Source organism: Aplidium turbinatum, chromosome 7 (assembly GCF_918807975.1).
Source record: "Aplidium turbinatum chromosome 7, kaAplTurb1.1, whole genome shotgun sequence".
Lineage (NCBI taxonomy): Eukaryota > Metazoa > Chordata > Ascidiacea > Aplousobranchia > Polyclinidae > Aplidium > Aplidium turbinatum.
The window spans coordinates 18,900,860-18,926,780 of NC_137478.1; the positions used below are offsets into that span (position 1 = coordinate 18,900,860).

The 25,921-nt window shown below is 37.9% G+C and overlaps 1 protein-coding gene across 1 annotated transcript in view; it reads left to right on the plus strand.

Moving 5' to 3' along the window:
* Window positions 1–25,921, plus strand: part of LOC145773980 (sushi, von Willebrand factor type A, EGF and pentraxin domain-containing protein 1-like) — a 127,774-nt gene that overhangs the window by 28,031 nt on the left and 73,822 nt on the right. The window contains exons 10-13 of the mRNA XM_082585108.1: window positions 1,755–1,952; window positions 2,305–2,529; window positions 10,215–10,400; window positions 13,834–14,019. Of these exons, the coding sequence (XP_082441234.1) occupies window positions 1,755–1,952; window positions 2,305–2,529; window positions 10,215–10,400; window positions 13,834–14,019 (795 nt within the window). The remainder of the gene's footprint in view (window positions 1–1,754; window positions 1,953–2,304; window positions 2,530–10,214; window positions 10,401–13,833; window positions 14,020–25,921) is intronic.

Here is a 25,921-nt window from a genome sequence, read left to right on the forward strand (position 1 = left end):
TTTCATCCAATCCTGAAAATCTGCCAACATTATCAGCTCCACTAAAAGTATGGAATACAGGTAACGCTTTCGCCTTCTCTTGTCCTACAGCTCTCTATATTGGTGCGATCACCAGTGTACCTGATAGCATAGAAATGGACGAGTGTTTGCAGAGTTGGTCGTTGTTTGCAACAGCAAGGACAAGAACGTTTGTGTTCAGACTGAAGAAAACTAACTATGCACCAGGACTCCGCTGTGATGCTGATGCTGCGACGCAGATCATCAAGGTGTCAGCTTCTTCGTGATTGTTCACTTCAAACGTGATGTTCCGATTGCTTCTGGTGTGGCCTGACGCTGAAGTTATCACCAGCTTTGGAGAATGCTTGTTGTATTCGATTACTTCTTCAGCAAGACACTGTGTCAAAACTGCTTTCGTTTGGTCATGGGACAGGAACCTACTCAGTGGCATGTGCTTGATTCTGGTGTCATCCATGATTTGGTATTAGACGGATCTTTGTTTTTCATCGTCTTGCTCTAGTTTTCTATTTCAAGAGTCAGACTTGTACGTGTCGAACACCAGAATAATCTCGTGGAACTCTGCTGTCAACGTCATGAGCTTGTCATCGAAGTGTTGGCTAAGATCTTTGACTGTCGTGATGGTCCCCGTATTCTTTGTCATCTTCTGGACGAGCACCATGCCATCGACAATGGCAATTTTCTGACTCATCAACGATGCCGATGGTACCAGTTCTGTATTAGCAGTGTCAACCTCTCTGTCCACCCGATGCTGGTTCATGCGCATCATGCTCTGTTCCATCAGTTTCAACCCGTTGCTGCAGGCAATGGATGAACTTTGATTTATCAGTGCATGGTAGAACTGATCGTACATGGTACGAAACCCACGTATTAGTACCAGTACGAACTTTCCAATATCCAAAATGTTCCTTTCACGTTTCTCGACATGCAACAGAAAGGAATTAATCAGTTATAATGGAATTTTATCAATCATGCCCGAACTGCCACCACTCATCATCGATGAAGCTATCAAAACACAACAAGTCCAAATTGCAAAAAAGCATGCAAACTGTTGATCATAAGATTTAGACTCTCCATGGAATGTACTATTTGGTAGTTACAGCATCGTTTACCAATGCAAAAGTATATTTGAAAACTGGATAAAAGACAACGAGCGTCAAGTGTGAAAGCACCACACGACACTACTAGCCTACTATTCAAAATATTATTCGTTTAATCGCCGAATGCCTGACGACCAAATTCATTGACGGTTGTTTAATCAATCTACACAATCTACAATTCTACATATATGGCGACACTTTGATGATTTGGATTAAATATTTAAAAAACCTTATAGGCTAGCCGTTTTGAGATGTGCGCTTACGACTCTACGCACTATATTGTTGATGACAAATATTGTACTTTTAACTCCATCTCTTTGTAGCCTACCACTGTTTTTATGTTTTTTTCATCCTCAAGGTGTACAAGATGTGACAGCTCAGTGTATTCATTTTCTGACCTGAAAAAATACAGGCTAAACAGAAAAGGAAAAAAGGACAAGTTCTTATAGCATTGTAAATCCAACAAATTGTCAGCAGTATAAAAAGTCAGGCTTACTTAGCTTAGGTGTAATTTTAAGAAATAGTATAACCGACACCGATTAGCCTGCACATCGCGCTGATGCAAGAAAAAACAAAACAAACTTGAAGCTCAACAAAAGCAAATATCTAAACGTTTCTTGATCTTATTTTACTTTTTAGCTTGTGATGTTCCTCCACTCCCAACTGGTGGAAATGGAGGATATCTTGCACGGCCACATACTTTTGTAACAATGTTTGATGCACTGACGACTGTTACTTATGCTTGCTATTCTGGAGCAACTTTATTTGGGAGTTTAACCACCCAGTGTCAAACGGATAGAAGCTGGAGTAATCCACCACCGGAATGCTCAACAGCGCGTACGTTTGACAGCATGCGAGCAAGCTTTAATCAATTCACGTAACATTATGTGAAGTACAAAAGTATAACACATAGCGTTGAGCGAATTTTAAATGATTTTGAACAAATATTTCACGTAACTACTTGATTGTGCGTAATAATGTTAAAGTTCAATGGTTATATCCTTCTTAATACTTTATTAAAAGTCAGGTTATTTTTTTTTATTTTGTTCCTTCTATGTTACTTGTTTATTTCATGTATTATATTGCTTACTATACTGAAATAGAAGTAAAATACCAATACTTCATCTGGTTTATCATTACTTAACATCACAAAAACATGTCCTATTTAAATATGTTTCTCTTTTACCAGTTTGCCCACCAGTTCCTCCAGTCAATGCTCCATCAACAGAAATTATCAGTATATCAAATGGAATAACGTCAACTGGTCAAGATCCAGCTCCTGTTGGAACTATTATTATATATCAATGTATGAATGGGTTAGTTCAACTCACATCAGAACAAGCCCAAAGTGTATGTACATCGTTCGCTAATGGACCGAGTTGGTCTTTAAATAATGGTCCATCATGTATACCAGGTAACAGTTATTTATAATTTTTAAATTATTAGCAGATATAAATTACTTGATAAAAAGTGAACACAAACAAATTTATTTTCTTGTGAGACAGTCCCACTCTGTTTAGCTAATAATCGTTTACAAATTGCTAAATCATTTTCAGTAAACTTAAAGCAAACAACATAGACATAAATGTTAAGACGATAAAGAGGAGTAAGATTAAATAGTAGGGCGTGTCAATTATAGCAATAAATCTTTTATTGTATTTTTTTTAGATGCTGGGGTCTAAAAACTTGTGTATGCTTGTAGTAAGATAGAATATGCAATTTTTTCAATAAATTTTAGTTGTTTAGCTTGGTAAATTGACAAAAAATTAAAATATTCTCAAAAAAACAATTTTTTTCAATTTATTTTAAGTTGATTCTTTCCCAGTTTAAAATATTCTTCGTCACTTTATTCTGTATTATATTTTTTGACATAAGCAACAATTATTTGTTCAATTTTTGTTCTTTCAAGTAAGAAAAACAAGTTTGTTTAGAAGAAATCTTGAAAATTTAGTGAAAAAATGCCTAAACCACCTATATTTGCCAAAAATTGTGTATATTTTTCAAACTTTGCACATAAGAGGAAACAATTTACACTTTGCAAAATTGTCTGAAATGCTGTTCACAAACACAAAAGTAGTTTTAAAAAGTTGCAGGCATTGTCATTTGAGCTAAATCCTGTTTCAATTCATTTTTACTCATAATTCGTCGACTCGCTTGTTGAACTCTAACAAAGCTATCTCTCTTTTCGTGGGTGTAAACTCGGCTTGCAGCTTCTGTCACCATCTTTACACATCTTTCTACAGCTTGGCCGTGGCAGGGCCATTCAGGGACTTTCATTGGCGTATCAACAAACTTTTTGATTTCTTCCAATGGTAGCATAACAGTTAAAGGAGGCTCATAGACTTCTGTTGACCAATCGATCAATTCAATCAAGGAAGTTGCATTAATGTTAATTGTGGGAGTCTTTCTAGGACGAACAGAGTCATCACCTAAACTGGATACTCTGTCTCCGCCTCTTATTGCTGTTATTTTTTTCCAGATCTATTTTCCTCTCTTCCATATTTTCTGAGTACAACATAGTTTGAATTATCATCTCGCTAAATGCATACCACGCTGATCGTTTGATTGTCGGCAAAACTGCTTGTATGACAGATTTGTTTTGCTGTTGAAGTAGACGAAGCTGAAACAAAATATGCCGTGGTCCTTCAATCCAATTGTGCTTGACTTAAATTTGAAACCAACAAGGGTAATAGACACCAACAATATATTCAACAATCAATTTCAAATTTTTGAGATTTTTTCCTTTTAGATTGTGCTTCAAAACCCATATTCGACAAAATCTGCTTGCTGTGGTCAACCACCTAAGCATGATTGACAAGGCCAATGTGTAAGAGAGCCAAATCCGAGGGAAGATTTCCAGTTTTGATTGCCTGTGTCATCATGTAACCATATGCTTGGTCAGTCGAAAGATTATTTACAACACTATCTTCAAGTTGAATAAGTGCTTCCCCAATAGATATCTTGGAAAAGGATTGATGTATTTCCAAGTCAGTTGTGTTCTCCAGCATTTTCCCTAGGTTTCCAGCCCATTTGTTGTTAGATAAAGTTTTTCCATCCAAGCAGGTTATTAAATGCCGGAGTGGCAATTCGTTTGTGTGAAGTGCACAAACTAACTAGTTTAGTAATCGACCAAGCTTAACTTCAACCCAGTGCATTGAACCCCCCTCCCAACCAGTATTGACATTTGTAGAGTCACCACCAACTGCTTGCAGGGTTTTGTCACTTCCAGTCTCCTTCAAAAAGTTAACCAGTTGATCAGCAATAACTTCGGCATGTTTTTTCGTAGAACTTTTTACTGGGGTAAAATGGCAGACATAGTTTCCACCAGGCTCACTGCATACCGTATAATGCTCTTCTTTGATCACACTGGGAAATTGTCGATTCGAGTTGTCGGCATGCAACATAATCTTTGTTATATCTTGTCTACCATCATAAAAAATGCATTCAATTGAGCGAACTGCCGATGCGTCATGAGGTGTCCGGCTCATGAAATCAGATACTCTTTCTTGAGCCCTTTTGACTTCATTATGATCCACAACAAAAGTGTGATCATTCCTAGAAACTAAACCAGCATCAATATATGCTGCTGTAGTAATAGCAGCTGTTGCGCGCAAGCCAACTCCGTACTGAATCCTTTGCATAGCAACGTGAGGAATTTCTAGTCGATTATACTGTAATCGTTGTGGTTGTTGAGCATCAGATGAAGACATTCTTGGTGCCTGCATTTCAATATCGTAGCTTGGATCTTTTTCAACGCATGCATCACTTTGAAAGTCTTCTGTGCTACTTTCATCACTGGAGATTGTGGTTTCAATCTTTATTTCTTGCTGTTTGCTAAACTTAAATAGATTATTTTTATCCTCCTCTTGTCGTTTTAGTTTTTTTTATAGTCTGCTATGTTCCGGATAATCTGGTAAGCCAATTTGATATAGTCCCAAAGATCCATTTTTTTCTCCTTGACTTTTGATAAATGCAAGTTCTTTGACAGGAATTTTCACATCTTTGTTACACTTGCAGTGTATGTGAATTTTTTTTTCGCAAATATCATTGACAGTGCACCCATAATCAAAGCATAACACAATTCGGCATTTGCAAGTAAGAATGTCAAACAGCTTGTCCAATTTGTTAATGAATGCATCTTTCTGATGTAGTTTTCCTCTCCCTAAAGATAGTTTTTGGCTTGCTCCCAATTTTCTTGAATCTTCCGTGTAATGTTTACCCTAGAGTTTACTACTGGGGGAATGAAACAACAGTTAGCAAGCTTCCATTTGTCAATCACTTTTGAGTAGATATCTTTAGCATAGCTTGTTGATGGATATTTTCTAACATCTTCACTACACTCTTCTCTCAGCAGAATGCCACATCTCAACAGTCAACACATCACGTAGAGTAGGCAACTCAGATGGCAGCAGCTCACTTCCAGTTCCAATCAGATGGTTTATATGTGTAAATGTACTACTCCTAGTTTTTCGCTTTAAATCCATATCAATCATCGTTTGAAATTACAGTAAATCAAATCACACAAAAGATTTTGATATCATAATTAGCTCTATAATATTGTTAATCTGTAACATGATAAAATATAGTTTGGCATGTAGTTAACTGCTTTAGGCTGCTGCTGAGTAGGAGTCTGCCTCACTTTCTGACCTAGTCTTGTTCTGCAACGATCCCTGGTCCATATCTCAAAGCTAAAACCTCAATTGCTAAGGCACCAGGGATCAGTTAACAGTAGATGTTAATCATAAAATATATTTCGCGCTTGCTAGTGCATCTTCAGTTCTGATCTGAAGATGCACTAGCAAGTGCGAAAAAGGTAGCAAATTATGACGTCACTGAACCTACAAGTTGTAAATGAAAATTTCTAAAGGTCGGTAAAATTTGAAAAATTGTCAAATATTTGAATTTTTAGGGAACGATTTACCAAGCAAGACGTCATTCATTTTTGAAAAAAAATATATTTAGCAAAGTTTCTAGTCCAACTACAAGTTTTTAACACCCGTCATTTTGAATTAAAATTTTTTGAGTAAATTGACACGCCCTATTAAATAGTTAACATAGTTAATATTTATTAAATACAGTAAAACAATAAATACTATAAATACTACAAAAAGTGCTCAATGCCAAGCAAAAATCCAAACAGAGCGAATTACATCAAATATAGTTATTACTCTCTAAAACCTCTACTACAGCCTGTTTCACGCTAAAAGGGCAATCCTCAAAAGGTCCTTATAAACTAAAATCTATTTTCCATTTGAATAAAGACCTTCTGATGATATTCCTTTTAGGGTGAAACAGGCTGTAGAGGTTTTAGAGAGAAATAACTATATTTAATATTAGATATACATGTGTATTGTGTAATATGATTGAAAGCAATGAAATGATAAAATTGTGCCTTTGTCGTCTTGATGTTTCTAGTCGTGTTGTTCAAGTTTAGCGTAACAAAAGATAATAATTGAACAAATCCAAACCATTTTTTAAATGATTAGGATTGAATTGATTGAAGTAAAAATAAACTTTTGTGTGTTACTTATGATTTTCTTGAATTTACAAGCAAACAAACAGCCGAAATAGAAAACAAGTTAAACTGGACTGCCCTAAACAACTTATAAATTAAAGAAGCAATTTGCGTAAAAGTACGAAACTGACATGAAGGTCTAGATCAGTGATGAACTACGTTATTCGAAGTGTGGACTATAATTTGTCTCTTAAATGTTTGTGGACTGTTAATAAACATGATCGGTACTTTAAACATGAGTGGTAAATGAAAAGAACCTTTACACACATATAAATAAAAAAAATAAATTATAACATGATTGGTTCTACTGTCTACGTGACTGTGTAAACTTGTGCAATAACGTCGTTTAAAAGTTACACAAAGCATGATTGTGTAGACCTAACACTGAAAAGGTAGACAGCCAGACAAATATACTGAAAAAAGCATCTTCTCTTGCATTGTCGGTAAATACTATGGAAACCGCAGGTTAGCTACTGGCTACTGCCTAGTGTCATCCTCAATGGAAACTAGGCTTTCCACACCGAATGGCAGTGACCAAAAGGTCAATTCACCCAATGACAAGGACCATTTCAGAACACTTTTAATAAAAAAGGAATTTTCAAGATGATGAATAAATAGTCAACCATGGATTTAACAGACAAATGCGTGCTGAAACAGTCTTTTGTTCCAAAATACCATAAACTCTTCGTCTATCCTTTTGCACAGTACCTGTAATGCAAAATATTGCATTACTGTAGCTATCAACCCAAGCTACAGAATATCAGTCACCGACACGCCAATGACACAACATTGAAGAGTATATTGTATAAGGACTAGAGCTGTTGTTCTTACCAGCCGCTCAACTTCTGATCAACGAAGCTGATGAACGGAACATCTCTGCGGCTACTTGGGCGGACCATGGCCATCTGGAGATGCGCCTGATTTGTCACATTTTGCAGATTTTGATTACAGCTACTGCTAGTGCTTGACTGACATTTTTTGAGATGTTTTTACTTTTTACGGTTTTCGGAAGCAGTAGAAAATGAGAAAAAGTAAGATGAAAAACGCAAAATCAGACTGTTATTGAAAATTAACAGTCTTGACTAAAATCTACAAAATCAAATTTTCTTTGTTTTTCAACATGTGAGGATGTTAAAACCTATTGTGTCATCTGGGGAAAAGAATAAAGAAAGCGTAAAAATTTAATTTTTAGAAAAAATTATTTAAACGTTCGCCCAAAGTTAGAAAAACCAGGAAATTTCTGCAAAATGTGACAAATCTTTAGGCGGCCATGGGCGGACCATGAATGAAATTCTTATTGAATGGAATTGAATTCCTGGTATTGTGGCCTTTGCGGCAAATATTGTGGCACTGCAGAAGTCCTATGCCTCCTCTACGTTACACGTTTTTGGTAATAGTAACTTAATAGACTAGTTGTTCAAGAGGCTGTATTCATTCCAATCGATTTTTTTGAAGTTCCATCGCTTCACCGGTTCACTCGGGACAAGTGCCACGAGTTTTAGGGCGCTAATGGATACGGCCGATGTTGAGACTGTGGATACTTTTCAAAGACACACATGTATGGAAGAGAGCAGTCGACACTCGCAAAGGCCAAGTCAGGGTTTGTCCCGGTTCCCAAGCGACCGAAGTGGGAGCTGGCTAGTTCCTTTGGATTGAAGAGGAGTGCAAGATGGTTTATAGAGGTTCAGTAAGCTAGCAATTCTACGTCACTGCTTGTGTTGTGGTTGCTCCAATCGTCTGCTGAAAGTTGAAAGCACCAGCGAAGAGTCTGGGGAGGGGAACGTTGAAAAGGATGATGGAAACAATCGCGAGAGTGGGGCTTTATTATGTTGACAATGTTGTAGTCTGTGATGTAGGCTACACTCGTGGTTTTAGACCTTGAACCGTGGCTTTAGACCTTCTCGCGGCACTGTAGATATGATCTTTTGTGCTCGACAACTCCAAGAAAAGTGTCAAGAACAACAACAACCTCTTTCATTTATCTTTTGGGACCTGAAGAAGGCATTTGATAAAGTTCCTCGACCTGCTATGTGGTCTGTTCTTGCTCGATTAGTATGCCCTGACGACTTTATTACCCTGATCCGTGCTCTTCATGATGGCCTGCTTGGCAGAGTCTGTTACCAAAACACCCTCTCCGACCCATTCCCCGTTACAGGTGGAGTCAAACAAGGATGCGTTCTTGCACCTACATGTTTTTCACTGTATGTGGCTGCAATGCTTAACGAGGTCCCACAAACCTCTCCTGGTATCAACATGCGCTGTCGCATGGACGGAGGACTCTTCAATCTTGCTCGCTTCCGCGCTAAGTCGAAAACCTCTGCTCATACAATCCATGAGTTACAGTTTGCCGATGACAATGCCACACCTGTTCGGACTCCTGATGACATCCAAACGATAGCCACCATCTACAACAACTTTTATGAGCATTTTGGAATGGAAGTTAACACTGATACAACTAGGATACTCAACCAAACGCCACCTGACCACACCTCCCCAGAGATCAATATCAACGAAAGACCTTTAGGTGAAGTAGACTACTTTTCTTACTTTGGTAGCATACTTTCAACAGCACCAACATGTGCAAAAGATATTGAACAACGTATAAAAGCAGCTCACTGTGCCTATGGAAGACTTAACCATCGTGTTTTCCACAACCATGTTATATCTATCCGCACCAAAATTATGGTGTTTCGGGCAGTCGTTCTATCTACCCTTCTCTATGCTTGTGAAACTTGGACATTATACCGCCGTGACATCAAACGTCTTGAAAATTTTCAGCAGAGAAAACTGAGGCAAATGCTAGGTACTCGTCGGGAAGATTATCTTACCAACGATGCAATCCTTGATCGCGCCAGTTTAGAAGCCACCATATTGCAACACGCCTTCGCTGGACAGGGCATGTCATACGAATGGACCCAACGAGGCTTCCACGAATAATGCTTTATGGTGAACTAGAGACAGGAAAGAGACCCCCGGGAAGAGCAAAAATGAGATACAATGATCAGCTGAAAGTCTCTCTCAACCATGCCAACATTGATCTGGATTCATGGGAACTACTTGCCAGTGACAGATCACTTTGGAGAAAAAGAATTAGGAAAGGTACGGAAATTTTTGAAAAAAACAGGATACAAAAAGCTCAAGAAAAACGAAACACTAGAAAAGAAAAGCTAAAACTACCACGTCCCCCACCCTCCATACAATGTGACTTTTGCCCACGTCTATTCCATCATAGACTGGGCCTCCAAAGCCACATACGACATCACCATCCAAAACCAAATTCAATTTGAAGACGAAACCAATGCTCGGACACGAGCTGGAGCCGACGACGACGACGAGGCTACACACATTCAATCTCAGCATCAGTTGGATATTAATCGAAAAAGGCTCATTTTAGGCCCTTATGCACAAACATGGCAATGTTGTGCTTCCTACTTAGGATAGACTCCGCTAGCATGTAGTTGGAAATAGCTAGCCTATCTATTGCTCTAGTTCATGTAACAATCATCTATCGTAAAATTTTTAAATAACGACCGATGTTTACTTTAAAATGAGAAATTAATGAAGTACATCGTAATTTTTTATAGGATGTTCATTGCCTACTACTTTTCCTGGAACTGGCGATCCTTCTATTCCTGGTGGAGTTTACCCGCCACCAACACAAATAACTCTGGTTTGCCCCAGCGGGACTTTTCCATCACCAATATCCACAGTTACTTGCAACGGAGGAACGTTACAATTTACAGATATCGATACGGTCAACTGCGTGTCAGGTTGGTTCCATTTTTTAAATATACTTTGATATTAATATTTTATTTCGTTTTTACGGATTTTATGCCGTTCTACACTTCCCAGTTGTGGAACAAGTTTTGATCTTCCAGTATGAAGCGGTTACGTGTTGCATGCAATGATTCTTTTAGGGCAGGGATGCCGTATTTCTTGGCGGGCTGCAGTAATTTTTCGCTCATTTTTGTCCTTAAAATCCAGCCTTAGCTGCAAGACTGTATTTTGTAGAGTCACAAAGCGTTTTCAGTTATACAATTAACTCCGCTTAATTGGCCCACGCTTAATCGGACTACCCACTTAAACGGACCATTTTAGTTGGTCCCAAATTCAAATTGATTTTTCTTTGCAATTTTCCTCACTTAACCAGACCATTACTTTTGTCAAACGGACTACCCTTGCACAAAAAACTGGCTTTGGAGTTAACGTTTTTTCCACAAGTGTTTGTTGACATTACATTTCTTTGAAAAAATAATCATTTTTCCACAGTACTTGAAATTTTCTACACTCACTTGCTATTTTTTGTTTCTTGAGTGCTGCCATTCTGGTGACTCGCGGTAAAAATTTTTTTTGGGTTATTTTGATTAATAGCGGTAATAGTTGTGATTTGTAAAGTACTGTTTCCATGGCTGGCGCTATTTAGTGTTGACACCGAGAAGTGCAACAGAATTGAGCTCAAGCTTCTTGTGCGGCCATATTTTATTATATTTTCAAATTTTGCCGTTGGCTAATGAAAACTGTACCGCAGGCCGTAGTTTGGACACTACTGTTTTAGAGCAGGGTTTCCCAAACTTTTTTGGGCCACGGACCACTATTTGTGAATCTGTTTATTCGCGGACCTCCAATTCCAATACAAAGGTAAAAATGAATAAAACGAAATTTTTTTATTTGAAAAAACTGACGACATCAATGGGACGGATGGGATTGCTTCTTATTGTATAAGTCATCAATTTTTGGAGTTATTTGTGAAAGGCAAACTCGTAAGTCAGGGCCCACAGAAAGTCTGAACCTGCATTTTGTCTTCATGGTGGGAAGAGCTGAAAATGCTGTCTCACACATGTAGGTCGTGGTAAAAGGCAATAAAGTTGTAGTTGCCTTTTGCGATAGCAATGGGTATTCCTCCACAACACTCAACCAGAAAGATGCAATAGCTGTTTGATTGAAACTAAGCATTAAAGTTCGATCAGATGATAATTCGGCTAATTCTTCTTCTTCGCGTCCTGACAGATCAGTCTTTGCAACAACAAAAGAGTTTAAAATCCAATCAAAATTCTCATATGTCTCTTTTAAAAAGTACTTCTTGAAATGTGCAGAAAGTAATTCCAAATGTTGTGTAACGTCAGAGAAAATAAACTCTGTATTAATTAAGAACTGCGGCAATTATCTTTGACAGGGTACGTACTGTGCAACGTATATGTGTGACTTTTTAATTTCTTGTCATATCGCCACGGACCACTTGTGCAGTCGTCGCGGGCCACAGTTTGGGAAATCCTGTTTTAGAGTATTGCACAATTTGTCTTGTTATGTCAGTGCCAGTGAATATCAACCAATAAATAACACTATGCTACATATTTCCAACTTTGAATAAATTGAAGAATTAGTAACGTTTCACTTTATAAATCCAAGAACGCTGATTCCATATGTTTTCTTTTTCGATCTGGGAAGAATTGAATGGTCATCACTGAAAACTGTAGATGTGATACATGCAAAACTCTTCTGGTACACATTAACGGATCCAAGAGGGGGCGGGCGCTCCTAAAAAAAACAAACAAAACGTGTATTTTTCTTGGTTTCAGTAAAACACTTTTTCGCTTGATGCGCTCGCGCAATTACATTTTATCTACCTAACCAGCGGGATAGGAATCACTTAATTTTAACAGTAGATAGGCTACTGTATAGCTTATAAAAGGTGTGAGTTTTTGTGCCTCTCAAAACAGTGGCGGATCCATCTCTCCTTCCCTAAACCACAGAAAAGTAAATATATTCACGGTGTATTTGCAAAGTCGGATTAATGTAGACCTACACATCATTTTTTTGAAGTCGCTCCCACCCACCCTTCTCAAGACGAGTTGCTGGATTCTCTCGTGCCACAAAAACTGGACATTGTTCACCCAACTAATCAACAGATAAATTAGTCTATGACAGAGTTAATAGAAGTACTGAAACAACTGAAGTACATCTGATGTCTTCCGATTGTTTTTTGATAGTTTTCAATACTTTCAACTTTCAACGCTCATGGTGAAATGCGCCTTGTGTATTAACAATTTATGGTAAGGTGAGGCAACCGTTGACGGATATCTGAAATTTTTCTGAAAGATTATGTGAAACCTACGATAGCCTACAAGATAAGACAAAATTTCTTTAAAAATTATTTTATTGTATTCTAATTCTTCTGTAGCCACAAAAAAAAGAAATTGAATACTTAACTTCAATTTTAAATCAAATATTGTGACAAATTTCTACAGAAATTTGCTTTTTAGTTGTATAGATTTAATCAAATTGGCTGCAAAAGTGACTTTTAAAAGAAAAAAATTAATGTTTGAGCACGACGACAAAATGAAGTGATAATAGATTATAACATTATTGAATGTAACATGCTACTACAAGCAAGCATGATAGACAAAACTCTCTGTTGTGTACAGCAACTTGTAACTTACTTCAAATGTTACATGATAGTGCCCGTTATAAAGCAAATAGGGCCTACATACATTCTTTCTAAAATTTGACATCAAAATTACAAAAATGGATCGTGATGCAGGCTCCGAAAATATCCAGAAACAACTTTCTTCTTTTTTTGAAATATTTTGGTGTGGCACAGAGTTATACATGGGCTTAGGAAAAAATTAGTTTTTAAGGGTGCAAAATTTTTTTTCTTCTAAATATAAATAAATGCGCCCAAATTTTTTTGCGACAAAGCACAGACCTCTGAATAAAAATTCTACAATGCTCCAGATAATCTGGTATAATTTTGATTATATGAACAACAAAATCGAAAAGTAAGTTCAATCTTAATGAAATTTTTGGAACATGCTCAATTTTTTTTGCACTCCTGGACACTTATGGTGGTATATAACAACTGTTTTATTTAGTGCTCAAATTGCTTTATATCAGACTTGATGTCATCCGATTGTTTTTTGATAGTTTTCAATACTTTCAACTTTCAACGCTCATTGTATTTGAATTTGTAACAGTAGATGTGCTCTGAGCTTTTAATTTCCTTTGTGATTTTTGTGCATTATGTTGTTGTTTTTGATATAGAAAGCTTTGTCTGATGGAAATGAAGAATAATAATAATTATTTTTTGTCTGCATGCCCAGCGTTTCAATTTTTTCCATAATAAAAAAAAAACTTCAAGTTTATTAAATATCAAGCTGCTTCGTTTCTGTACCGTTATAAAAGTTCTTTTTTATTGTGATATTTCAGGATGTGGGCCTCCTGATCAACTGATGTTTGGAATGGCTTTACTAGGGCCAAACTATGCTGTTGGGACGACTCTCACATACATATGCAATCCTGGCCTTGTGGTGGAGCCGGCTTTTTTAACGACGAGATGTGGCAGCCAGCTCACTTGGTCCTTGACCACTTTGGACCCGAATTTTCCAATATGCTGTAAGAGATCTACTGTCGATAACTCTATATTTTAGCAAAAAAAAACGTTTTGCGCTACCTAAGATTTCATGTTACTCAATCGATAGACGCAAATTAAAAACACTAAGTAAGTATAAACAAGAAAAAGCAGAATCGCTTTGACGGAAAGCAGTGAAATTCACAATAAATTTGAATTTGATATGCTTTCAAGTGATTCTATATATTTCTTTATCTCGAATTCATTTAAAAAATTTTCACCAGGCAGTTTGATAAAACAAAACTGAAACCAATTTGAAATTTCATATTCTTGAGCTGAAGGTGTTAAAAAATTCCTAATTTTTTTAAATTTATTAAAAAAAACAACTTATATTTGATAACACTATCTCTGGTTGAAACTTGCATTAGTCAATGTTAAATTCAATTAATGAAACATTAATGATGTTAAAGAAACATTAATGAAAACAGTAAGTATGGTATGGTAATCACCTTGAACACCATTTGAGGAGCAGTCAGTTTACACTCTTATCTATTTCATGTTATAAATCAGCTTACATTTTTTATTATGAAGTATAGTAACCTAACAGAAGCATTGTCAATGTAGCCTACTGCTATACAGAGATGTACGTATACGCACAAATTCTACGCCGTATACTTGCGGGTAGACTTTTTGTTTACGCTAACGCTTACGGCCACATTTTTTTGGATAGTTGTCGCTTGGGGCTACGCAGTAAAGTTTTCGCGGTTTTTTAGCGCATAGCGTCAACGCATACTTTTAATGTCTTTTTTTCGTTACGACACGCCAATACCTTCCAGCGCTGCAGTTGAAAGAATGTTTTCAATGGGCAAAGACATATTGAAACAAAACGCAGCAAAATGTCAGATGAACACTTTCAGATGCTTGTGTTTTTTCGTGGAAATTCAAAATATAACTTGTTTGTTTCGAGTGGTTTATACCGTGTGAATGTTTGGCACCTAGCAAACAAAATGAGTTTACGCTAGTGTATGCGCTGAGGCTGACGCCGCCAACTTTTTTTACAAGTTACGTTGACGCATACGGCGTATGGTTTTTCGAACGTTTGCGTTTACGCTGACGGCGTCAATATTTTTTGCATGTGCGTACATCACTGTTGCTATATTGTAATGCTATATTGATTGATCATGTGTAGTTTAAAAGTATGTAAACTGACAAGCGAAGCCCTAATATTACTGCTGTGTGCCTCTCTATGAAAAAAGCTGTAACAGACAGCGTTTTAAAATTGAAAGCCTATATCGACAAGTCTACAAACTGTTTACAACAAAGCATGTGCATGTCTGAAAAGATACCATGCAAAATCTTAGAGACAAAAGTTTCAAAAATGTCAGGCTTTTATAATTTGAAATGTTTTTTTTTAAATAGCTTAGCCATAGTTGTTTTATAGCAAGCACAATTATAAAAGAAATACAGATAACACTATGTGCTGCGTTTGAAAACGTATTCCAAAAGTCCAAACTGTTTTAACTGTTTCTGAATCAATTTTTTGTGCTGAATTCAAAAGTGCAATCAGTTTCTGTTTTCAATCAGGTCAATTTTCTTCTCCATCACTTTTTAAATAAAAAAATTATTTTCAAGCTGGTGTTTTGAAATTAGTTCTTAAAGTAGACTATTATGTTTTTGCAAATTTTAAAGCTTGTGTCCTCGTGTAATTTATATTTTTGAACCTTTACTTTATCCTTCTATTAATTATAGAAAAGTACCCAAAATGTTATTTCTTATTAATGCGTTGAGTAGTTTTTCTCCAAAATATGATGTTGTATTAAAAGTGTTTTTTTGATTTATTTCAAAGTGCTGTAGCCCCAAAACCCATCGTTAGAAAAAACTCATGAATTAGCCTTTCTTGATCCGATCACGGCGATCTATTAATTTATAGTGTCAAACTTTTTGTACTTAGGTGTAGTTGAACTCAGCTGTCATCTCTAACTAATCTGTCTATCAGTGTTACCGTATGTTGAAACATGCTGAAGCTTCAGCGCGTTTGCGCTTCATCCATCTTGAAAACAAAAGATTTAATTTGCATGTAGCCTAGCTTATGACAACCATAGTCTACTACTCTATCTCAAGGCTTCCCATAACTTTTTGCTCGGGAAGTTTTTAATCTACTAAAATTTTTCTCGACCCTTTACAAATAAAGTGATAAACTGTGTAAAATATATATTTGTTAGCAGTGGCATAGCCAAGAGGGGGGTTTTGGGGGTTACAACCCCCCTTTGGCACGCGTGTGACGTCACGATATTGAGAATGATGCTTTCAGTCTTTATGTCTCTAAAACAAAGTTTGCCTGATTTTAAACGAAACTGCATTAAAAGAGCGAGTTTTGCCATTACCAAACATTCAAGTATCTTAGCCAGGAATTAGCAACAAGAAAACATAGAGACTTAGCTTTATTACCGAAAAATGCCTAAGAAAACAAGATCTTATCCTTTTGCTATGCCGCCGGACAGCACCAGTTTACAGGAATATTTATACACACACTTTTTGAAAATGCTCTCAGAATGCATCAAATTCAAACTAAATTTTTAAATTTTTCTGGGGGAGGATGCCCAGACTCCCCTTCGCTGGGTGTCGCCTTCTCCGAAAAACGCCATCGGCCTTCGCCCGCCGGCAGTCAAAAAAAAAAACCTCTCAAAATTCCTGGCTACGCTACTGTTTGTTAGGCTTATTTTGAACGAAAACTAAAACAAGCTTCCAGTCCTCGAAGTCTGCTACTTTACGCGTAGCATATTGAAAACAAAACAGACAAGCAAACACATTATTTATTCTGTGTGATAGGTGCAACTGCTTTCTGCCACAAAGCAAGTGGTAGCCGTGACTCGTCGTTCGTATGAAGCAGAAAGTTTGTGGTCAGCCGAATGGAAGGACTTGGAGCCAAATTTTCGTCAGATCGTCAAGTGTGCGGAGGCCTGTTATTCCATTGGGAGGGGAATAGATGGGACACCCAAAGATGATGTGGTTAGCTGTTTGCTCCGTCGCACCGCGCTGACAAGCACCAGAGTCCCTTATGCCCCAACGTGTCAAGCAAGCATTGAAGCGGCCAACTCCCGTTCTTATTCGGTTCAGTGTCACCCACTCCCTTCTCTGAAGTTCAGAACCAAGTGGGAGTGAAGAGGCAGGAGAGACATCGAATAGAACAAGGCGAGACTTTATTTTTGGCACAGTGCTCAATTCCTCAGACCAGGCATCTGACGTGCTGAAATCAGCGAGCTGGAGTTTGCAGCATGCCTTACAAAAGGGCGCCGTGATGGTAGGCGTTGTATGATTGGGACATAGGGAGTGGATACGCAATCGTGTAGTATGTGGTTCGGATCAGCACAGGCTTTATTTACCAACGAAGACACCATCGCTTCTCTGCGTACATTAGCGGGTAGGATACCTGACAGCACTGGAAGGTATTGCTGTGGTGTTGGTTTTAAGCATCCAGTAATAATGCGCATTGTCTCGTTCAGGCAGGCGTCTAATTTTTTGGTGTGCTTGCTGCGACACCATGCCGGAGCTACGTATTCCGCGGCACTGTAGGCAAGCGCCAGGCCACCTACGCGGAGGGTAGATGGTTTTGCCCCCCATGTTGTGCCGGCCAAGCACCTCAAAAGTCCATTGCGTGACCATGCCGTGACTCAATGTTTATTAATGTTGGTCTCAACGCGGTTTCAATGTTGCTAAGGCTGAAACGGCAAGCCTAACTTTTTTTTTTATTGTCGGCAATGTTGAACACGCTGACTCGCACAGATAGCCTACGTCGATACAAATGGCAAGAGTTACTGCTGAGTCAGATCTTCTGGGTATGAACGTTCTTCATCACTCCAAGGGTCGAGGAGCTCTGCCTTTTAGCCTACACTCTTGAGCAGCGGCGACGATTCAATGAATTTCAATGATTTATTTTTTGAAAATTTGTATAGGCTACTAGGCTATGGTGTAGTCCAACGTGTTTTAACCTTTTTTGAGCCACGGAACACTTCATGTATTGAAATAATCTTGCAGAGCATCAAACACAATTTTATGATGATGCAATAAAATAAACAACACAACAACAACTAATTCACTTTCAATTTTTCTCAGTGCGATATCTGAGCCTGTTTAGATGAGCACAACGTTGATATTCGGTCAGGAATTGCAGAAAGACAAACGCAAAGATCTTGTGAATTCAATTGTCAACCGGTGTTCTATGAAACACTAGTCAAACTAATAAACTTTTTGCGGAACACTTGACGCCTTTTTACGGAACACCTGTTGAAAATCACTGGTGTAGTCTATCAGCAGGCTAAAACCTCGCAAAATCTATGTGAGGTATCCTAACTTTCGCTTTATCTGTAGTATTTTCGCCGCTCATTCAACTTTATAGCCTAAATCCATTAACACAGAAATTCATCAATTTATTTATTGTTAATTATCTAGGCTATTTGCGTGAGCAGTGTTTACTTTGCAATGTTACATTATTTTATTAGTTTTTTTGCGGGACACAGAAAACGTTGTACTATTTTATCCACTTCTGAAACTATGCATCTCCATTAGGGTGGGCCAAAATTGGGCGTTTTTCAAATTTATCTTTCAATCGCTTCAATAAATTGGTAAAAGTTGCCATTTTCTATATGGTTAACAATGGCAAAAAAATTTTTTTGAATAAAAAAGTTTTTAGGGTCCCGCAAACGCCCCAAAGTGATACAATTTTGTTAAATTTCGCAAAAAAAACGAATTAAAACGCCAATTATACCATTTAAATTGTCGCCGATCATTCTTATACTTGACAAATATATGGAGCAACTTGATACACAACATGTAAAAAAAAATTGATTAACATGGCTCAGATACTTAGTGAGATATTCATGTTTAAAGTTTTGAAAATTTTAACCACATGGTGGCGCTATAATTTTATATTTCTCTTAATAACTGGTGACACACTGAAGCCACCGACATATACAAGGTATCAATGGAAAGGTAATTAGCACGGCTAAGCGATTGTGTATTAAATTTGGTCATGATAATGTTTTATGACGTCATTATGACGTAATATATTGGAAATTGAGTTCATATGAACGATTCATTTGCCTTTTACAGTATATCGAATTCTTAAAGTACAACTTTTAATTAGTGATATTTTCGTACCAGTTTAAAGTAACATTTTCTTTTGGATGCTGGTAATCGGAAGTACGTGGTGTGTAATTATACACTTATACAGACAGTAATTGATACTAATGCACAACACTATAAGTCAAGAAATCAGCCAAAGTTTTTTTGGTTACTCGTTCAGATGCAGTAGCTGCAGATCGTTGGAATTTTCTAACTGCATCAATCACTTAATATGTTGCTTGTAGCTGTTTTTCATTTTTTGGCTTTGTAGGACCATGAAGAAATGTTGCCATGCCAAGTGCTATTTCGGCACAATCATTTACCACTGACAGATTCTTGACAACAGATACGGTATATTGATAGTCTGGTAATTCAGGCCATTTAAACGCTGACAGTTTTAGCAACTCTTCAAGGAAATGTAGAAGATCAAAAAGTCTATATGTGTCGGCCCCAACAAAATCTTTCAATTGCTTATTGGAGAATGAAGAGCATTGTGGCATCTCCTGACTTTTTTGAAGAGGTTTGCCTTTATATTTCAAGAAAGCTGAGCGCATTGCTTCTTTGATTGAATTATCCACTGATGCATCGAAAAGAGCAAGACCTACCAGCCGTTCACTCAAGTACCAAGTGTGATCTTGAATCTTATCTAGAGCAGGTTGGACAATCTTTAAAAACTCATAGGGCAATATTCCTTTAGCACTGCAGATTTCCTCTAGTGCTTTGATGAAAGCCAAGTCATTTGAGGGAGCTTTGGAAGCAAACATGCATGTTAGCCACGCTTTGGCATAGTAAACGCTGTAGAATGTTGTCAAACTCCGGAGTCTATGTCATGGGAAAAATATGGCTTAAGCATTGTTAACTTCATAACGTAAAGAACTTTAGACATCCATCTTGCATGATGGTAGGCAGACGGTGCCCGCCGCTTAAATGGCATATATTTTCGTGGAAGAATACCACCAAGATAGGCTACACGAAGCAAAGTTGGGTCGTTTCTAAATAATCATGCCTTAACACTGTGTCATTTTCCAACCAACTTTTCAAAAATTGTTTAGCTTCTTCAATGTGGCGGAATAAAGTGCGTGAAAGTTTCTTCTTATCCAAGAGTTCGAGATTTTGTGTATCTGTATTAATATCATTCCAAGCAGAACACAGCTTCTTAAAAAGTGGTTCATAAGGTGCTGTGGTCTTCTTCTTATCTCCAGTTGTAGACAATTTTCCGAGGACGGATTCACTTGCTGCACCACAAAGCAATTCGTAAACATGATGCCGGCAGGCTAATTCCAACAGTGCATGGGATAAGGAAGTTTCCAAGCGTTTCACAATGCCAAATTTTACACCAGTATTAACTGCGGTAGTGTCAAATACGCATGCGATTATTTTGTTTAGTTCTATGCCCTTTTCTATTAGCAGATTAAGAATTTTGGAGTGCTCTTCAGCTGCAGATCCATTTTTCACAGGTATTATTCCGAGTAATATCTCGTCTCCCTCAGAAGTGGTTGGTAGCACGGCCACTCGCTCCTCCTTGTCAGCACAGTGAGTGAGAGCTTTGAATATTTTCCCGTCCCAGTGAAGTGTGAAAAATTCAGTAGCTGCAGCAAGTTCATTAGCTAAGAGATTTCTTTCTGCTTCAGTAAAAAATTTCATCCGCTTTCAGCGTACAGTATTTTCAGAGAGAATTTCGCTATTAAGACTATTTTCTGCCGTCGCAGCACCTACCATTTCAAACACTTGCCTGTTCGACAAAGAATATTTGGCTGCCAGGCTGCAAACTTGGGGTGTAAGAACTTGCTTTTTCTTGGTTTCCGTTGTCTTGCTTGTTTTTGCCGACAAATCCCCCAAATAGGTTTGATCCAGATTTTCTCCACTTTCTTCTGAAGAAGTACTGGATTGCAACAAATCTTGCGGAAGTGGTGTATCTAAAGCATCTTTAAGTTTACGTTTTATACCTTGATCTTATCTCGTTTTCTTTCTTTTCATTTTTATTTGCTCTTGAATATCTAAAGAACCCAAAGTGGCTTTTCGATTTTTACCCCGGATTGCTTCAAAATAATTCCAGTCCTCCATTTTCTTAAGGTTAGTAGACGTTCTCAAATCGTCTTCTACGTTTTTCTTAACAACCCATAGCGTATCTTGCAGATCATCAAAAAAATTCTTTCTGTTTCTCTTTCTTCTCCTTCTCTGTGTTTGCATTTTTTCAAATTTTCATACCGGTCTGTCAACTTCTTGACCATGTAAGTTATAGCATCTGTGGTTTTAAGACCGATTCCTGTTTTCTTCCACCATTGTTTAATATCTTCGACAGCTAGAATTATTGCTTCTCGTTTCGGGGAAGTACCTTTAGATTTTTCTTGCTTAATTGTGTGATAACCATGGAACTGAAAAAAGACTTCTTTCCCACATGGAGGATACTTTCCAATAAATCCAAGTCTATGGACACCAGCGTTGAGATTTAGCATAGGAGATTCGTCAATTAGCCATAGTTTTTTTTGAATACATTTTATTTGATTAATTGCAGAATGGCAATTTTAAATAGTATGGCGTCATAATGACGTCATCAAATATTAGTTCGGCCAAGTTTAATACATGATCGCTTAGCCGTGCTAATTATCTTTCCATTGATACCTTGAATGTGTCGCTAGCTTCAGTGTGTCGCCAGTTACAAAAGTAAATATAAAACTACAGCGCCACCATGTGGTTGAAATTTTCAATATTCAAACATCTTCTCCACATGAATATCTCACAAGGTATTTGAGCCATGTTCATCAAATTTTTTTAATATGCTGCGCATCCAGTTGCTTCATACGCGTATCAAATATGAGGAAGATTGATGGTAATTTAGAAGGTCTTATTGGCGTTTTATGTCGTTTTTTTGCGAAATTTGACAAAACTGGCGCACTTTAGGGCGTTTGCGGGACCCTTAAAAGTTTTTTAATCAAAAAAATTTTTTTACCATCGCTAATCATATAGAAAATGGCAACTTTTTCCAATTTATTGGAACGAAATTCCAAAGTCGTTTTTTTTGGCCCACCCTAATCTCCATTGTCCAACATCTCTGATTAGGTGAATAAAATATGGCTAAGAGAGCTAGAACATTTTGAAAAAAATAGAAAAAAATCATATTAAATGTTACCGTAGGCGTAAGCCTACATGTGAAATTACAAACCAAAAAACTCTGCACAAACTAAATATGGTGGCCCCCAGCCGAGAGTTTGAGCAATAAATACGGCCTTGCGTGATTATGTTACTGAATATTGAGTTTCTGTAGCAACTTTTTTCTATTTCAAATAGTCAAAAAACATTATACATACTAAAATAAATGGGCCCTGGGGGAACCCTAAGCAACCGTGAGCCCCTCCGGCTGGAGGGAACGGGGGGGGGGGGTTTAACACAGTCCTAGATGCAGTTGCACATGGTGTGGACTGCGGTTTGCTCCTCCTTACCACACTCACAGATCGCGAATGAAGCCATTTCCCATTGATGAAAGTTGGAGCGGAATGGTCCGACGCCAGTTCGCAAGCGATTGAGCCGCACACAGGCTTTCCTTGGTAAAGGCATTCAGGTTGGGTGGGGGCTGGTGTCGAAGATAAAATTTTAGAGTCTTGAGGAGTTTTGCTTCCACTCCGAGCTCCATTGGTGGCCCACCCAGGTAGCCGCACTGATGGATTAATCTTCAGCAGTTTTCATCAAGAGTTGTGCGGCCTGTACAAATAGTTGTGTAGATTTTAGTCTCCAGGGTTGCTCGCCTACAGACTCGTAGAGACTAGGATGAAGCAAGTGGTTAATGATGGATATTCCACTCTAATGTTCATCTCAAACGTGTAAAGATTTTTTCCAGAAAGTTCAAGCAGCAACTTCGAGTAAAAAGATAGATCAGAAAGTTCTTCCTGAGGATTAAAAGAGAGTTGCTGGTGGACTTACTTTGTTTTTGCATTGCAAATAAGTTTTAGATCCAATCTAACTTGGTCACTAGGGTGGAGTGAAACATAGGTTAAAAATGAAAGTTGATAGAATCAATCTGTAATAGTTACTAAAAGTTGTGATGTGGTAAATGTATTCACATGCTGAAATATTTTTGATTTTGATCAACGTTTACGTCTGCCGCAAGTCCATTGAAGTTTTCACTGGTATTTTGGAGCTATGACGTCATCACAATTAGCAGATCGTCACTTTTATCTAACTTCTACCTTCGGTACTTCTATCTAACAATATCAGAGTTGTAAATTACACATAAATCGTTGCAATGCAGTGGAAAATACGTCTTTTAGAACGCTTGTTGCATGTATATGATCAACTGATAAGAAAAAACACGGATTTTAAGCTATTTTCTTCAAATTTCTGTTCCTTTCACAAGTTCATCAGCACAGTTTAAGCAAGTATGTGCAATGAAGGTAAAGCAAACTACAGTAGAAAAGTGTTTTTCTTAATATGACAATAGTGAGATTTCGGTTGCCTGTTTACTTTTGATCCCATATAAATATTGTAAACGCTTTTTAAATCATCAGCTTATACAGTACATGGGCGTTGGCAGAAATATTGCAGGGGGGGGGGGAGCAAACATCTTTTAAGCCAAATTTCATCTTGTGAGCTACAACGAGTGCAACGTAGCTAAGTGTATTGATGAAATGTAACGTAAATTTGGACGGCACGAGCGAAAACGTTACAATTAAAGATATTTCCAAGGCATACTTAGCGATAGTTTCCGAAAGCGCGAAAAAATAGTCCTGGAAAAATGTTGGTTTACTTCGAAGAAAATTGGATGAAAAAGATATTATCGCCCAAAGGTAAGAAACATTTTTGAAAGTATCGTTTTCATAAGGAAAGAAACGTTTATAAAACTCAAATCCAGGGAGACAAGTGCCCCTCTCTGCCGACTCCCATGAGTTTAAATCTCATTAAGCACTCCATTTGCCAAAAACTCTCGTTTTGTATTGAATACAGGCATTTCTAATTTTGACTGCAGTCTACTTCGAATGAATCCTTCCCGTTGTTTCTGCCCACACACCGCAGATGCTGCTTCAATAACGAGGCGCACGGCCCCTTCCATGGCTTGCGTGTGACACGGATAGCTAGGAAATTCAAGCTCTGGAGCTGCAGCATCTTGAATGAAGGACATTAACTGACTGTCCGGTATGTCTCAAGTTAGCGGTAGTTCATATCTCTCTGTATGCTGCCAATCAATCAGTTCAAAGTATTCGTTTGCTTCAAAGATCAAGAGTGGAACTTTAAAGAGACGAATGGAATCTCCATGACCTTGTTTTCTGGAAAGTATCCTTCTCAGTGCTAATTTTCTGTTGTACAGACGTTCATCTACCAACATCCACAGCAATAGGTTCTCTTGGTGAGCAAAAAAGGCATTTCGGTTGATACCAGGGACAACTATTGCTTTTAGTTCAGCGCTAAGACAGCGCGACTTTTTAACTACGTGAAACAAAGTGTTTAGCTCCTTTACAGTAAGTAGTACAGGAAGGTTGCGTTTTCACTGCAAACCACGTTGGAGCGTATAACTTGGCAATGTAGGCTACTCCACCAACGCTACTCCACCAAAAGTTTCCTTGCTTCAGTTGTCCCATTAGGTCATGACGATGTCGCCGCCAATGTGCGGGTTCAACTATGGCAGGAGAGACTGGCAGCCGGACCGACATTGGCCAATATGGAGCTCACACCCATGGAGAGCCTTCCTCCCGGAAAACGTGAACCGTGGAAGTATTGGCGATGCCTCAACCGCTTAAGAACTGGTATTGGCAGGTGTAAAACCTTGATGAGACACTGGGGGTATTCCATGGGGAGCACAAGTTGCAAATGCGGACAGGAGCAAACGATGCAACATCTACTCGAATGCCCTGACCTAAAAGCAAGGTGCTCTGCACAGGATTTGGCCGAGTTCAACGATAGAGCAAGAGCCTGCGTGATGCTCTGGGCTACGGCCGTGTGATACACGATGAAGAAGACCAATGCTCTCAGATTTTACAGGGATTGTTTCGTGAAACATAAAGCTTCAAAATGCGATTGGTTGTTGTCAGCCATCTGGAGTGATTCATCTTTCTTGGATTACAATAGGCAAGCTTGGCATCACAACGCCCTGAGCTAATTGCTTTACAGATGCCATACAAGTACAGTAGGCTACTGCTGGTCTGTGCTTAAGCTCACGTCAATTGAAGGCAGTTGAATATCAACAGCCTCAAACTCTGTGACTGGTAAACTGTCACAGTCTTCAAGTTTTTTACCAATGGAGCCAGAAAAACTTAGTGGACCAGATGTAACTCCATCAAGATAATGCATCAAGTGTCTCAGTGGTAATTCATTAAAATGCAACAGACATACAAACCGCTGCAATGGCTTTTTCAGGCCCTTTTTAAGAATTGCATATTTCCGATTATGTTGCTTAAATGGACTAATTGAATCGTAAGAAATATCCTCTATGACGTCACATGCGATGGTTTTGTTGCGGAAAAAATTCTGAAGCAAATTGTGATATTTAATCAGCACATCCCTTGTAATCTTGAACTTGCTTGCGGCAGACGAAAACTTTATTTTAAAACGCTGAAATTTTCAAAGCTTAATAGTCAAGCCACACTACAACTTTTAATCGCTATTACAGAGCAAAAATCAAAATTTTCTTTTTTCACTCCACCCTATTGGTCACGTTCAATTCTGAATATAAAATAGGGCTGGCCTACTTCTGAATCTGTTTCAACATATTTGAGAGGGATAGGCTAAATAGGCTAACAAGAAAGTTAATAACGTTTCATTTTACATCATTGTTAGAAAAAAACTTTTCAGTAAATAAAAACATTTTAAATACATCATTTCGAAATTTTTGTTTCC